The 11,493-nt window shown below is 51.1% G+C and overlaps 4 protein-coding genes across 4 annotated transcripts; 3 read left to right on the top strand and 1 right to left on the bottom strand.

Annotated features, from left to right (window-relative positions):
• Positions 1 to 132: 132 nt before the first annotated feature.
• Positions 133 to 884, top strand: LAESUDRAFT_702299 (uncharacterized protein; the record flags this gene model as incomplete). The annotated part of the gene is made up of 3 exons (XM_040906478.1): positions 133 to 478; positions 531 to 754; positions 804 to 884. Exons 1-3 carry the CDS (start codon positions 316 to 318, stop codon positions 882 to 884), a joined length of 468 nt encoding a protein of 155 aa, XP_040763192.1. The 5' UTR covers positions 133 to 315.
• A 258-nt stretch (positions 885 to 1,142) lies between these two features.
• On the top strand, positions 1,143 to 3,705 carry LAESUDRAFT_743961 (uncharacterized protein). The gene is made up of 6 exons (XM_040911284.1): positions 1,143 to 1,272; positions 1,344 to 1,694; positions 1,753 to 1,949; positions 2,002 to 2,626; positions 2,681 to 2,895; positions 2,951 to 3,705. The coding sequence occupies exons 2-6, from the start codon at positions 1,442 to 1,444 to the stop codon at positions 3,629 to 3,631; spliced, it is 1,971 nt and encodes a 656-aa protein (XP_040763191.1). The 5' UTR covers positions 1,143 to 1,272; positions 1,344 to 1,441; the 3' UTR covers positions 3,632 to 3,705.
• Positions 3,706 to 5,806: 2,101 nt separating this feature from the next.
• LAESUDRAFT_655818 (NAD(P)-binding protein) lies at positions 5,807 to 7,546 on the top strand (the record flags this gene model as incomplete). Its single annotated transcript, XM_040904580.1, has 8 exons — positions 5,807 to 5,837; positions 5,916 to 6,165; positions 6,212 to 6,286; positions 6,361 to 6,623; positions 6,691 to 7,001; positions 7,059 to 7,114; positions 7,166 to 7,293; positions 7,350 to 7,546. 8 exons carry the CDS (start codon positions 5,807 to 5,809, stop codon positions 7,544 to 7,546), a joined length of 1,311 nt encoding a protein of 436 aa, XP_040763190.1.
• Positions 7,547 to 8,302: 756 nt separating this feature from the next.
• On the bottom strand, positions 8,303 to 8,828 carry LAESUDRAFT_813550 (uncharacterized protein; the record flags this gene model as incomplete). Its single annotated transcript, XM_040914498.1, has 2 exons — positions 8,303 to 8,718; positions 8,782 to 8,828. The coding sequence occupies 2 exons, from the start codon at positions 8,826 to 8,828 to the stop codon at positions 8,442 to 8,444; spliced, it is 324 nt and encodes a 107-aa protein (XP_040763189.1). The 3' UTR covers positions 8,303 to 8,441.
• Between the last annotated feature and the right edge of the window lie 2,665 nt (positions 8,829 to 11,493).

Here is an 11,493-nt window from a genome sequence, read left to right as displayed (position 1 = left end):
ACGCTCGCGTTCTCCTCGGCGAGACAAGGAGAAGCAGAGACATCGGTCCCGTGAAAGACGCAAGCATTCAAGATCCCGCTCTCATTCAAGGTCCAGCTCATCGTCTAGCTCGTCTGAGCAGAGGCGGCATAAGCACAAGAAGGAAAAGAAGGAAAAGAAGAAGCGGAAAGATGAGAAAAAAGTCTTTGTTCCTTTATGAGCTCCCCTTGCGAACCTACTGACACTGTCGATGTGGATTAGAAGAAAAAACTAGGTGCTGTAAGCCACCAATGGGGAAAGTATGGCCTCATAAACGAGAGCGAGTGAGTCTTAAACATGCTGCGGGAGCTGGAAAGATTACAATTCTTGCACAGTCTATATCCAAAGGAGCAGGAATTTAGGGCCTGGCTCGTAGAGGAACGCAAGATCAACCCTGAAACAATATCTAAGGAGCAAACTAAGAAAGAATTTGCTGTCTTCGTCGAGGACTATAACACCGGTAGGCATGGTGTTTCCCAACCTATGGCTGACTCTGAAGAGCCTCCTTCCAGCAACCCTTCCGCACGAGAAGTTTTATAACATGGAAGCTTACGAACGACGGATGACTGCGCTGCGAGCGGGCGAGTTCGTTCCTCCGCCAGACGATGCGTACGACCCGAACGCCGACCTGCGCGCACTAGAGAGTACGCATCGCCGACGCACGGTTGAGCGCGAGACGTACATGAGCAAGGAGCAACTTCAAGAGCTGCGCAGGGTGCAGAACGAGCGGATCGAGGTACGTCAAGTTGGCATTTCCTCAAAACAGTCGTCTTACGCTTCTGAAGGCTGGGAAGATGAAGCTGCTTGGTATGGAAGTGAAGCAGAATATGGGCGTCCGTATGGATGGAAGCATGTTTGACGGTTAGGGCCAGGGGGTTGATTGTAACATTAATACTCTGTATCACTATCATTGTACATGTATGTGCAAGACGCCGTCAATCGTTTCTGCTGTCCGGTTCGTGGTTCCCGCTCGAGCGATACCAATATTGATGCTCGCGTGCTTTGTACATCTCGATCGGCTTGAGTAACAATATTTCCCTCCACGATCCACGACAGTTGCCCACGACTCCGTTTCACAGAATCTTAAGCGCTCGATAACAGAAGCGCCCATAGCTTCCCCTAAGCTCTCAACTGCCAGCTTGAAACTGTTTGCCGTCCGACTTTCACCTCGCCTCAATCATCCTGCACCGCTGAGAAAAATATATCGGCGTGCTTTACAAAGTTGCGCCTACTGGATAACCGCGCTGTCGCAAGGTGCGCAACCAGACATTTCGTTTCAACTGAAGAGCCTGACGCGCTGCATCTGTTCGCGCCAATAACGAAAGCGGTCCCGCCACTCTGAATCTTCTTGGTTCTCACAATCAGATCTCGGCTTCCAGATTTATTGCATCAGTTTCTTCAAGTGTGGTAACCCGCTGTCAAAATGACTAGACCCGAAGCCCTGCCCGTTGAACTTCTCCTCAACATCGTTCAATATCTTCCTTTACAAGCAATCTACCAACTGCGACTTGTGTCTAAGTTCTGGAGCAGCCTCATCGCCGAGAACGAATCGACCGTATATCGTCGCGCGGCTGTCATGCACAACTATGCCTCCTCCACGGATTCTACGCCATCGGATGTCAGCATTTCAAACACAGATTATCCATTCGATCGCGCTGGAGATTGGAAGAGCTACTGTGAGTCTGCAGCCGGCTTTAAAAGAACTTGGACTCACCAATAATCTTGTCCTTTCAGGCCGGCAATGTCTAGCACTGGATAGAAATTGGGCTGGACTGGGAACCGTTGCGACAAAGTTATACTGCAATTCAAATTCGGACGTGCACCGCATCAAGATCGATGAGGCCCGAGGGTTGCTCATCACTTCCCACCGCAAAGGTGGGATCATGATCACCGATCTCCAGACCGATGAGCTGCTCTGGGGTCTATCTGTCGTGAGCCCTCATCTCAAGCGACTGAAGCACTGAGCTGATTGTAATTGAGAAGACGTATGCTCGCGCGTTTGCTCACATAGAGTATGACAACGGGTTCCTCATCTTCGACCGTTTCCCTGAAGGTAAGGAAGTATGGCGGCTCACCTCGGATTGCCAAACTTCGGAGGCCGTTTGTACCGCCTCGCCTCCCGAGGAGTCTCAGCAAATCGCTTTCGAGGAAGCAGAGCGCCGCTTCTCCCGCTCGCGCCGTGGCCATTTCAAGCCGTGGGCATTGCTCCGGTCTCACACACCTACAACTGCATTCCGCTTCGTGTATCCCACGCTCTCCCTAATCGGGATTCACTCAGTGTATATCTGGGATGTATCGTCCGGCGTGCTCCTGCGTACGGTGACTCTCGATGCGCCCACACTCGGTGTACAGCCCTCATTTGGATCGACCAGGTACGTGGACGTCAACAGGCGCCATGTCTTGGTGTGCTCGAAGGCGTTGTGCGTGTTCAATGTGGACGGCGGTGCTTGCATTCTCCGTGTGCCGTCCACTGAGGGTCCAGTGGCGAAGACACGGATCATCCTCGATCCGTCTGGCTCTGCCAATTCGAATGGCATCGTTGTGCCTCACAAGCTATCTATCACTGGTAATTCGGCAACTAGGCCAGCTGCGGAGCAGTTCATTGCAGGTGAGTTTCAGCATTGCGTTTGCATTTGCGGTATGTTTATCAAGGGTGCTGCAGCCCACTTCTCAAGAGATGGTCGCCATCTCGTCGGATTGCTACACACCAACAAGCTCGTTCTCATTTGCGATTTTGAGCGAGTCGCACGCGGAGAGATCCCGCTAGCCGATGCTGCCTTGGAGATTGAGATGGCTGGTCCGCTCCTCTTTAAAGTCGGACGACCTCACCATGGAGTCTACCTTTCATTCGAGCATGGGCGTGTTTGTGCTGTTACCGTACGTCAAGCAAATAAGCGTCCACGTCTCGTATCTGATCTCTTTACGCGTATAGACGGCGGGTTTGTTCATCTTCACGCTGGATGCCACGAAACACGGTCTGTTCGATCTCGAGGCGCCTTCCGTAAGCACCAAGCTGGGGCTCATCGGGGACTATACTTCTGTTCCTTTGGAAACATCGTTCCCGCACATCGCGGCTTGCTTCGTGCCAGGTGTAGACGATTACGATGCCCTATCAAACGTGAGCTGCCTGCAGATGACAGCGACGCGGTTGTACATGACGTACCAGAGGGACAAGCTCCCGGACGATGGAGATGATCGCGTGGAGGCTGGTGCAGATCTCTGGCCCGAAGGCTCTGTAGAGCCCCCTGATACGTCACCTGTTGAAGAAACCCAGGATGGCCTCGAAGACGTTTCCCCAGACGCCCTGGCATCTAGTGTACAGTACATAGAAGCGGATCAGGATCATCCTCAGCTGGCGGAAGATGCATTGTGGCTGGATTATGGCGTCGGATTGGATGCAGAGGATACTTTGAATGATGATGAGGAATATGATGAGGAATATGAGGCCGCTGAGGATGTGATGGACGAGATATATGAGGACGCAGATGACTTTTATGATGAAGATGGCGAGGATGATGATTGGGATGAGGATGATGACGATGTCGATTGGCCGGTCCCTGTACGTGATGAAGTTGTGGTATATTGTGTAGACTTTAAGCCGTCTCCTGCCTGAATCTGGCGTGATACGTCTACGTTTAATTGTCCATAACTTGTCTTATGATTTCGCTCTATATTGAATATGTTCACATGAACGCTTTTCGATTGTATGAGGGTGCCAAAAATTTTATCACGGCATGAGGGAGCTCCTTTCTTCAATACGTTAGCGTCCGCATGTTCAAGTAGCACAAGGTGGCTCTTACCATCAGGCTGATTTCATCCGGGTTCAGCAGGCGTCATTCGAGCAATGAAACATGGCACCCTTCAAGGACGTAGTTTTCAGTGGAGTTTTGTGCACCCTACCCACCAGAACATCCAGTATGGATGATTCGTTCTTGATGCATTGCTTTGGACCCAGTTATGGGATTTGCGCCGCATGTCATCTGATCAGACGCAACCTTAGGTTACGACACGACCGTTTAGAATGCGTGCTAGGCTTTCCCTACGTGTGAAAAGGTGAGAGACGTAGCCACATCGTGCCCTGGAACAGTGGTCATTGTGGACACCTCGACTATGTCCAATCGCGACGCGATTTCGGCTTGAAACTTGCTATGAAGCCCATGAAGGCGGCCGGTGCGGAGGTAATGTATTTCGCGCAGCAGAAATATCCGGAGTATAGTCTACGTGGGCAACAATCGGCGCACATGCGTTAGGACATAAGTTTTACTTGGCGTTGGCGTAGCGCTTCCAATCCGGAGTTGATCCATGGACTAGCTTGGAGACACCAGTGATGTAGTAAAGAACGAATGAATTCCCGACTCAGATATAGCATGTTCTCCGAATTGTGTATTGTCTACAGCCAGAATCCACTGATCAAAAGAAAACTGTCAACTACGAAAACGCATGAAGTAAGATGCAGACCTTTGAAGACCCAAGACAGAACAGCACATCGATTGATGGACTGGACTCATTAATCGCATTTTCCGTCAATTCGGGCTGATGCAATACCACATATGGATTTGGAGAAGGATAGACACGCCCACATTTCAAGGACGGGCAGGAATGCACAGATGTGAGTATTTCTAATTGAGCGCGGACGAGATCCGTGTATCAAACCCAGCCGTTCGTCACAGAGATTGCTTCAGACTGCACAGCTGTGTCAGCGGAGAGCAAGAGAATTCCGAGCGCCGAGTTTGATATGAAAATATTTTGATCATGCTAGCGGATCATCCGAGCGCGTCCTCGAAGCGTTCTGTTGATCGCCCGTTGCCTCAGACTGTAGTAATCAAGCAAGTGTAATTAGTACGGGAAGAGACTAGATAACGCAAGTCTCTGACACACGAATGCTGTGATACGGTCATGAAATTACCTGAACCTCAACATGGGCCACCGATAGAGTGCCTGTACGCGCTTTTAGTATATGTAAGACCTGGATTCCGTGCGTCATCAATGGCAGACTCGATGGAATAAACGAAGCACATGAAACTAAATTTGATTTTGACAACTGGCAGCCTGGGGGTGGAGACGAGTCAGAAGAAAATCATGCCTTGAGCACTTTCATTCTTGCCTTTTGTCTTGTTGGACATGCTAAGGCTGTTCGGCCAGTCGTTGTTGAGGTACCTCTCGCGAGACTATGATTCCATCTTTATCAGTCAGGGCCGGTAAAACACGAACATGGTGTCCTGACTCCTTCGCATGCGCGAGCTTGATAAATAAAGGTGCCTTGAGTCCACCGTGACGGCGCTCCTTAGCTCTTCTTCTATGTCTCACGGAAGTGCAATTTAAAGTGAACCAATCCGATGACATTATGCCACTGCAGGATCGAATAATGCCACATCGTTCATCTTTTCATCTGGGAACGGCTGCAAATTGACTCCGCACGGTCTCGTTAGCGCTGTGTAAAAAATTCTGCAGCAATTGAATAACATGAAGATGAGAATGTCAAGTAACACTTGCAGTACAGCGCAGTGAAAAAGAGATGCTAGACTCAGACTCGCGGTGATGAGGCATAGCTGTTCAATAATGTTCAATGTTCAAAAGCAAATTATGATCACGTGCGCGACGCGTCTCATTAATGGGCGCCTAGGATGGTCGGTCGGCCACGACTTTGCATAGCCCGAGTGCCTCAGCGCTGTCCGCGCGTCGCTCACAACAGTCTGACAATCTCGTTCTTCTGCTCGAAAATTTGCATCTCAACATCAAATTAGGTTCTCGAGACGGTATTGTTGATCTGAGCTGCATAGACTCGGCCATGACTGATATCCTGGTGTTAGGCGCGACCGGTGAGTGGGGAGTGGGAGGTCATGATTATGGCAGCTACGTTAATTGTCGCTTCTAACATCCAACTTGTTTTGTACCAGGCTTTACAGGTCGCCTCATCACGCGACACCTCGTTAACCACCCCGAACGGACATCATTCACCCTCGGACTTGCTGGAAGGTCCGAGTCCAAGCTCGAGGAACTCAAGCGCAGCCTCGGACTGGACCAAAGTGTCAAGCTGTATCAAATAGATGTCACGGAGCGTAACCAGATCGAAGATGCAGTCAAGAGCGCGAAGGTCATTATCAGTGCCGTCGGACCGTATTGGAGATTGGGTGCGGAGGTAGTCAGGTACGAGTTGGCTTCTGTTTCGCGACTCATAGCTCATGCTCCAAAGAGCGTGCGTATTACATGGGAAGCACTACGTTGATCTATGCGGAGAGTCGCACTTTACTCGCCACATGATTCTGCGGTGAGTATCAAGCAGCAGGCGTAGATGCATTTTATGACAAGAACTCAACAAACTCGATATGTTCTGCCATTCAGCTGGGACTACGTCGCGACCAAGACCAAAGCAATCATTGTCTCATCATGCGGACTCGACTCTGTCCCAGCCGATCTCCTGGTCTACCTCGCGAACAAGACTGTTAAAGCCGCTGCTGGACCTCACGCTGGGCTGGGCAAGTCTCTGACCGTCTATCGCGTAGCAGGAGGTGTCTCCGGTGGAACATTATCGACAATTTCCAGCACGTTCGACATCCCGTCGCCCATCATTTCGGAAGCTTTAGCGGACTATTCACTGAGCACTGGTGCGCATAACACCTATTCATGCATGGTTAAAAGCATCTAAAGTGAGTTTTTCCTATGCGTCGATAGGTATTCAAGGCGTTCCAAGTGCGCGGACCAGCCTATATTACCCCGTGCCGTATGCGTCCCCTCCCGAGTACGGGATGGTCTATCCAATGGCACAACCAAACATCGCGATTGTGCAGCGGACATGGGGCCTCCATCAGCTTGCGACGATGAAGCTTAAGTTCCACTTGCAGGAGGAGGAGGCGCGGAGCTACGGGCCAGCGCTTTCGTACCAGGAGTGCGTCGTTTTTGACAGCACGTCCAGTAAGCCGTACGCGTTGCTCGCGAGTCTGGCATACTATGTGTCCTTGGCGATGCTGTTCTTTTTGCCTCCGGTGGGTGGTACATATTGTTCGCATTGCACACGAGGCAGAAAATCGATCTGCTGGTAGGTTCGATGGTTGTTCCAGCGGGTGGTGACGCAGCCCGGGGATGGTCCTTCTAATGAGTACGTGCGAGTCCGTAGGATTTTCCTGCGGCATCCTCATCAACTTTACAGAACGATGGAGAAGGGTTTCCTCGAAGCAATCAACTACACATCATCCGCACCCAGCGTTGATACGCCTCGAGTTGAGATCAAGACTGTTATGCGCGGTCAAGGAGACCCAGGATACCTGCTTACCGCCGGTGCGCAACTGATCACACTCGCTTCTCGCGATCATGTAATGACATACGATCCGCAGTCATGATCTCCGAGTCGGCGTTAGCACTGCTGCTCGATCAGACCGCTCTGCCGCCGCTGGCGCGGGAGGGCGGCGTCCTCACTCCCGCGAGCGCACTCGGCGATGTATTGATCAGGCGTCTAGAAAAGTCTGGGCATTTCCAGTTCGAGAGCCAGATGGTTGGTGCGCAGATCGAAGAGGGAAGGAAGGGGCGGTGAGAAGGATAGATGCTATTGACCGCTGGTGGAATTGTCTGCTACCCGTTCGTGAGTGCGTTTGCTATGTTTGGATCATACATCTATGCCTTCTGCTAGATTCATGGACGATGCAATGGGATTTATACAGTGTTCGGTGAGTTTCTCCAAGGGGTCAGTTGCGACATCGATTAACGGTACCCATGCTTATTAGACTTGTGATGTTATGTGATTTGATATGATTAGCAAGCTATGCTAAGTTTTCAGAACGACAATTACTCACGAGAGTGTCTCGGGAGCTTGACATTGTGTAAATCAACTTGATATCTATTCCGATGCTGCAATTGCTGGCAATAGCATTCTATCAGTATACCCTCTAGTCGGCATCTGACTTACACTTTGGCCATATGTTACTGTGATTCGCTTCACTGGCAACCGATGTGACCACGGGCATCTCCTGGGACACCGAGATCATGGCTTGCATATTGTCCTGCAGTGCGTGTTCAAACGCTGAGGATGTGACCATTGGCGGCTTATTGAGTCACTCATGAGCCGGGGATATACAGTGCATAGGAAGAGTTGGTGATGCTCCGACACGTATCATGTTCTATTTTTTCGACTGGTCTGACTTGGTTCGCAGGTACACCGATGACAGGTCCTCCCGGAAAAAATAAGGACGACCACGCCTTTCGAAAGCATTGTGACATTGAGAAGACTTTCTTACGCAAATGGACATTTCAAACGACATTCTCAATTTCTCAACGTAATCCAACTACCCCTACACAACTGAAACACCCTCCATTGTCTGTTCACGCATGCTCTGTCCTTGGTGCCTATTGCCCTGCGGGGACGATCTAAGCTTCTGTGCAGCCTAATGTGCCAGTCAGCATAGAGAACGCCAAGTAATGGAGAAGAATACCTAGGCGTAGCAAGAGTCGTGGTAGTTCTCACGGCCCTCGCTCGGGTCGGTGCAGCAGCGGCTGAACGCACCGAAGCTGTCGCCGACATTGCAGTAGGTGGGTTCTTCCCATTTGCCACTCGTCTCGAGGCAGCAAACATGGGAAACATCATTGGCAGCTCCTCCATCGGGGTAGACGCAGTAGCAGCGGTAGGCTACGGCCTTCTGCGCTACGAACACGAGCACGAGCGCGGTGCGTACGAATGCCGAAAACGTAGTCATGGTGTTCAAATTCCTGCTATCTGGAAAAACACGCCGGTGAGCGAGATGTCGCAGAATGAGAGACAATAGCTGGACTGACTTGTAGGTGATGAGATACTTGTCGATTGGGACCTGGTGGGAAGTCATCGCAAGGCGAGCCTTTATATGATTTTTCGCGTCTTTGGCCTGCGTTGCACCCCCTCCCCCCTGAAACCCATGGGTTCATGATAAAGAGGTGCGACTTTGCTTTCCTTCGATGGTGCATATCTTGGACCCGCGTGTAGCTTGGAACCCAATGAAACACGAAAGCTCCGCTTAACGTGTTCCATTCCATAAAACGCTGCTCTTCGCTGCAATGCGATTATCGGCCTTGACTAAAAACACGGTCATGAGCGGCGAATATGAGCGTATGTCGAGGCTTCTTCCGCGCTCATATCTCGGTTGGTCTCGTCCATACTTTGCCTTCGCATTTCATGCTCCTACCTTACTCGAACAGTGAGCGTGTCGTAGGTTGAGGATGCACGTACCGTGAGCCACTTCTGCTGTGCTAAAACCGTTGGGTTTGACACCCATTGATGATCATGCTATGGAAGGCAAGCGGAACGATCGAAATCAGGCAACTGGTACGGTTCAGAAATAGTTGCAGCCATTATTCTTCCGTCACCACGTCCCTCGAATTTTTTTTCCGTAAACGTATTTCTGTCGTTCCATTGCATTAGGCGCTGCCTGATAGTGTTGGCGCGGCCACGACCCTGGATGCCCTCACCGTGAGAGGTGCAAGCGCTAATAATGGCGCTAATCAGATCAGCCGACCACTCCGAATCTGTCGAGGACACGCACGTTGGACATCATGCCATCACAAGTCTGCCAGCACCGAGGAGCTCATCGGAAGCGAATGGCATACGATAGGCGCAGGGAAGGCTCAGCCGTAAGCCGTGCTGTTTCTATCAAGCAAACCTTTTTTTTGACGCGACATGGCATGGCTTATCAGTCCTTGGTCCATAGCCTGCAAAAATGAGCAAAGTATATTTGCGACGAAACGCGGTATGGCAGACATGGATCGACCTACTGTTATAGAGTGACTTACTGGCAGTCAGTAATGCTGTGCGTCCTATTCGTTTTCATTTTCCGTAGTGTAGCAAGACTGATTGGCAAAGTGCCGCCAGTCATATCGTGTATCAAATTGAAGGTTGCTCGCTCTGGTCTTCGACAGATTCGCCGTGATAATGATGCACATTCGCTGTTCTGTAGACAAGCTCCATGGTGACCCCGCGGTCCCGGCCAGGCTCCTCACTACTGCTTCCAATCCGAAGCAAAATTCGCTCAATATACTGTCCTTCCAGACCCTTGCCTGCCGCTCAGCGTGCCTCCCTTACGCCGCCTCTATTCGTCCTTCCTATGAATAGTAGGTCGTCTCCCGTGCCTGGCCGGTGCATGCGATATGTGCCCCAGTACCCGGTGCTGCACGTCCGATGCTTGCTTCTTGTCCGTCAAAAGACAAGAGACACCCGACTCCATATACTGAAAGAAATGTGACTCTGAAATTTCCGAAATGATTGTTCTGTCTCCGCGCGGCCGTTGACGGATGCTAAAGACAAGAACGCCTCGGAAACCACCCTCCTTCTGTTCCTATCAGCGAGCCGGCGGCTTGGAATACGTGCATGGCAGCGTTTCCGGATACCGCACGATTTCGCACCCCGTTTCATGCCCGCGTGGCCTCGACCCATGACCAGTATCCAGGGCAGAATGGTGCCTCGCACGAGAACATCGAGAAGGCGCAAGTTTCGTTCACGATGCATGAAGTCCGCCTCTTTTTCCCCAATCTATTGACTCTTGCAGCGTTGTTCCCCACCTGGTGGTGCCCACGAAGCTGTGTGACGAGCTTGTCGACGTGGGTAGAAATGCTCAATGTTGGGGTCTATTGCACCTATCGATATACGCTTTTGCTAAACTAGTCAATTTAGGTGCTCTCTGCGGCCAATGCCCGTGACGTGTCTCTGCTAGGAAGAATGATACTCTCGAACGTGTTTTGTCTGTAGGAATACTCTTTCACGGTGACTAACGGTGCCTTGAATATACATGAATATACATTATGACAGCCGACTCGGAGCTGCGGCCGAGTATGATGACCCTTATTGTATGATGGAGCCGAAGCAAGGGGTAATTTCAAATGGACATTTCCAGTTGCATGGTTATGCAAGGTATGTTTTCATCTGTTAGTGACGATCTGCCACTGGACCGAGCGAGATTGCCTTTCAAGTCCAAGACCGACCGGCGAGCTATTTCAATTAAGCTTCTATTTTTAAGGTTCCGGCACAAATGAGCGGCGGATTCGATCGCATCTTCTCCGTCTCCGCGACTGTGGCTTTTACTTTCGCTGTGATCTCCAATTGCTCTTTTGCTCTCCGCGCTTCTCTGGCGTGCCTGCTTGAGGGCGACGCGGGTGACGCCCAGCCTTTTCCCACGGTGGGTGTCCACTGTCGAGCCAACGTATTCTTCCCTTCCTCATCGACGTCCGCCACCAAACAAGCGTGCTGAGGAGGCCCGAGTAAATGTGGCCGAGCCCATTTTCGGCCCTCGTGCCAGCCAGCCATCATGCTCGCTTTCAATTCTGGCCCCCCTGCGGAGTCGCGTCCACGGTCCGCACGTGAAGCCTCATGCTGTAGCAGATGTCTCTACTGGGAAGAGGCCGGTAGCTCCCCTTCTTCATCACGCACTCGGTTACGGAGAGCTGTCAGAATCATCAGGAGTCATGACAGTCCTTGTCGACCACAGCACGCTTCTGGACAAGGGGCCAGTACTATACCATGCA

Source organism: Laetiporus sulphureus (genome assembly GCF_001632365.1).
Source record: "Laetiporus sulphureus 93-53 unplaced genomic scaffold LAESUscaffold_26, whole genome shotgun sequence".
Classification (NCBI taxonomy): Eukaryota; Fungi; Basidiomycota; class Agaricomycetes; order Polyporales; family Laetiporaceae; genus Laetiporus; species Laetiporus sulphureus.
This window is presented reverse-complemented; position numbering and strand designations above follow the sequence as displayed.

What these genes read in the sequence shown, in the direction of transcription:
- LAESUDRAFT_743961 (XM_040911284.1), top strand. Translation starts at nt 1,442, where the DNA reads ATGACTAGACCCGAAGCCCTGCCCGTTGAACTTCTCCTCAACATCGTT. An exon ending in TGCTCTGGGGTCTATCTGTC is followed by an intron (nt 1,950 to 2,001) that starts GTGAGCCCTCAT and finishes GTAATTGAGAAG; the next exon opens with ACGTATGCTCGCGCGTTTGC. An exon ending in TGCGGAGCAGTTCATTGCAG is followed by an intron (nt 2,627 to 2,680) that starts GTGAGTTTCAGC and finishes AGGGTGCTGCAG; the next exon opens with CCCACTTCTCAAGAGATGGT.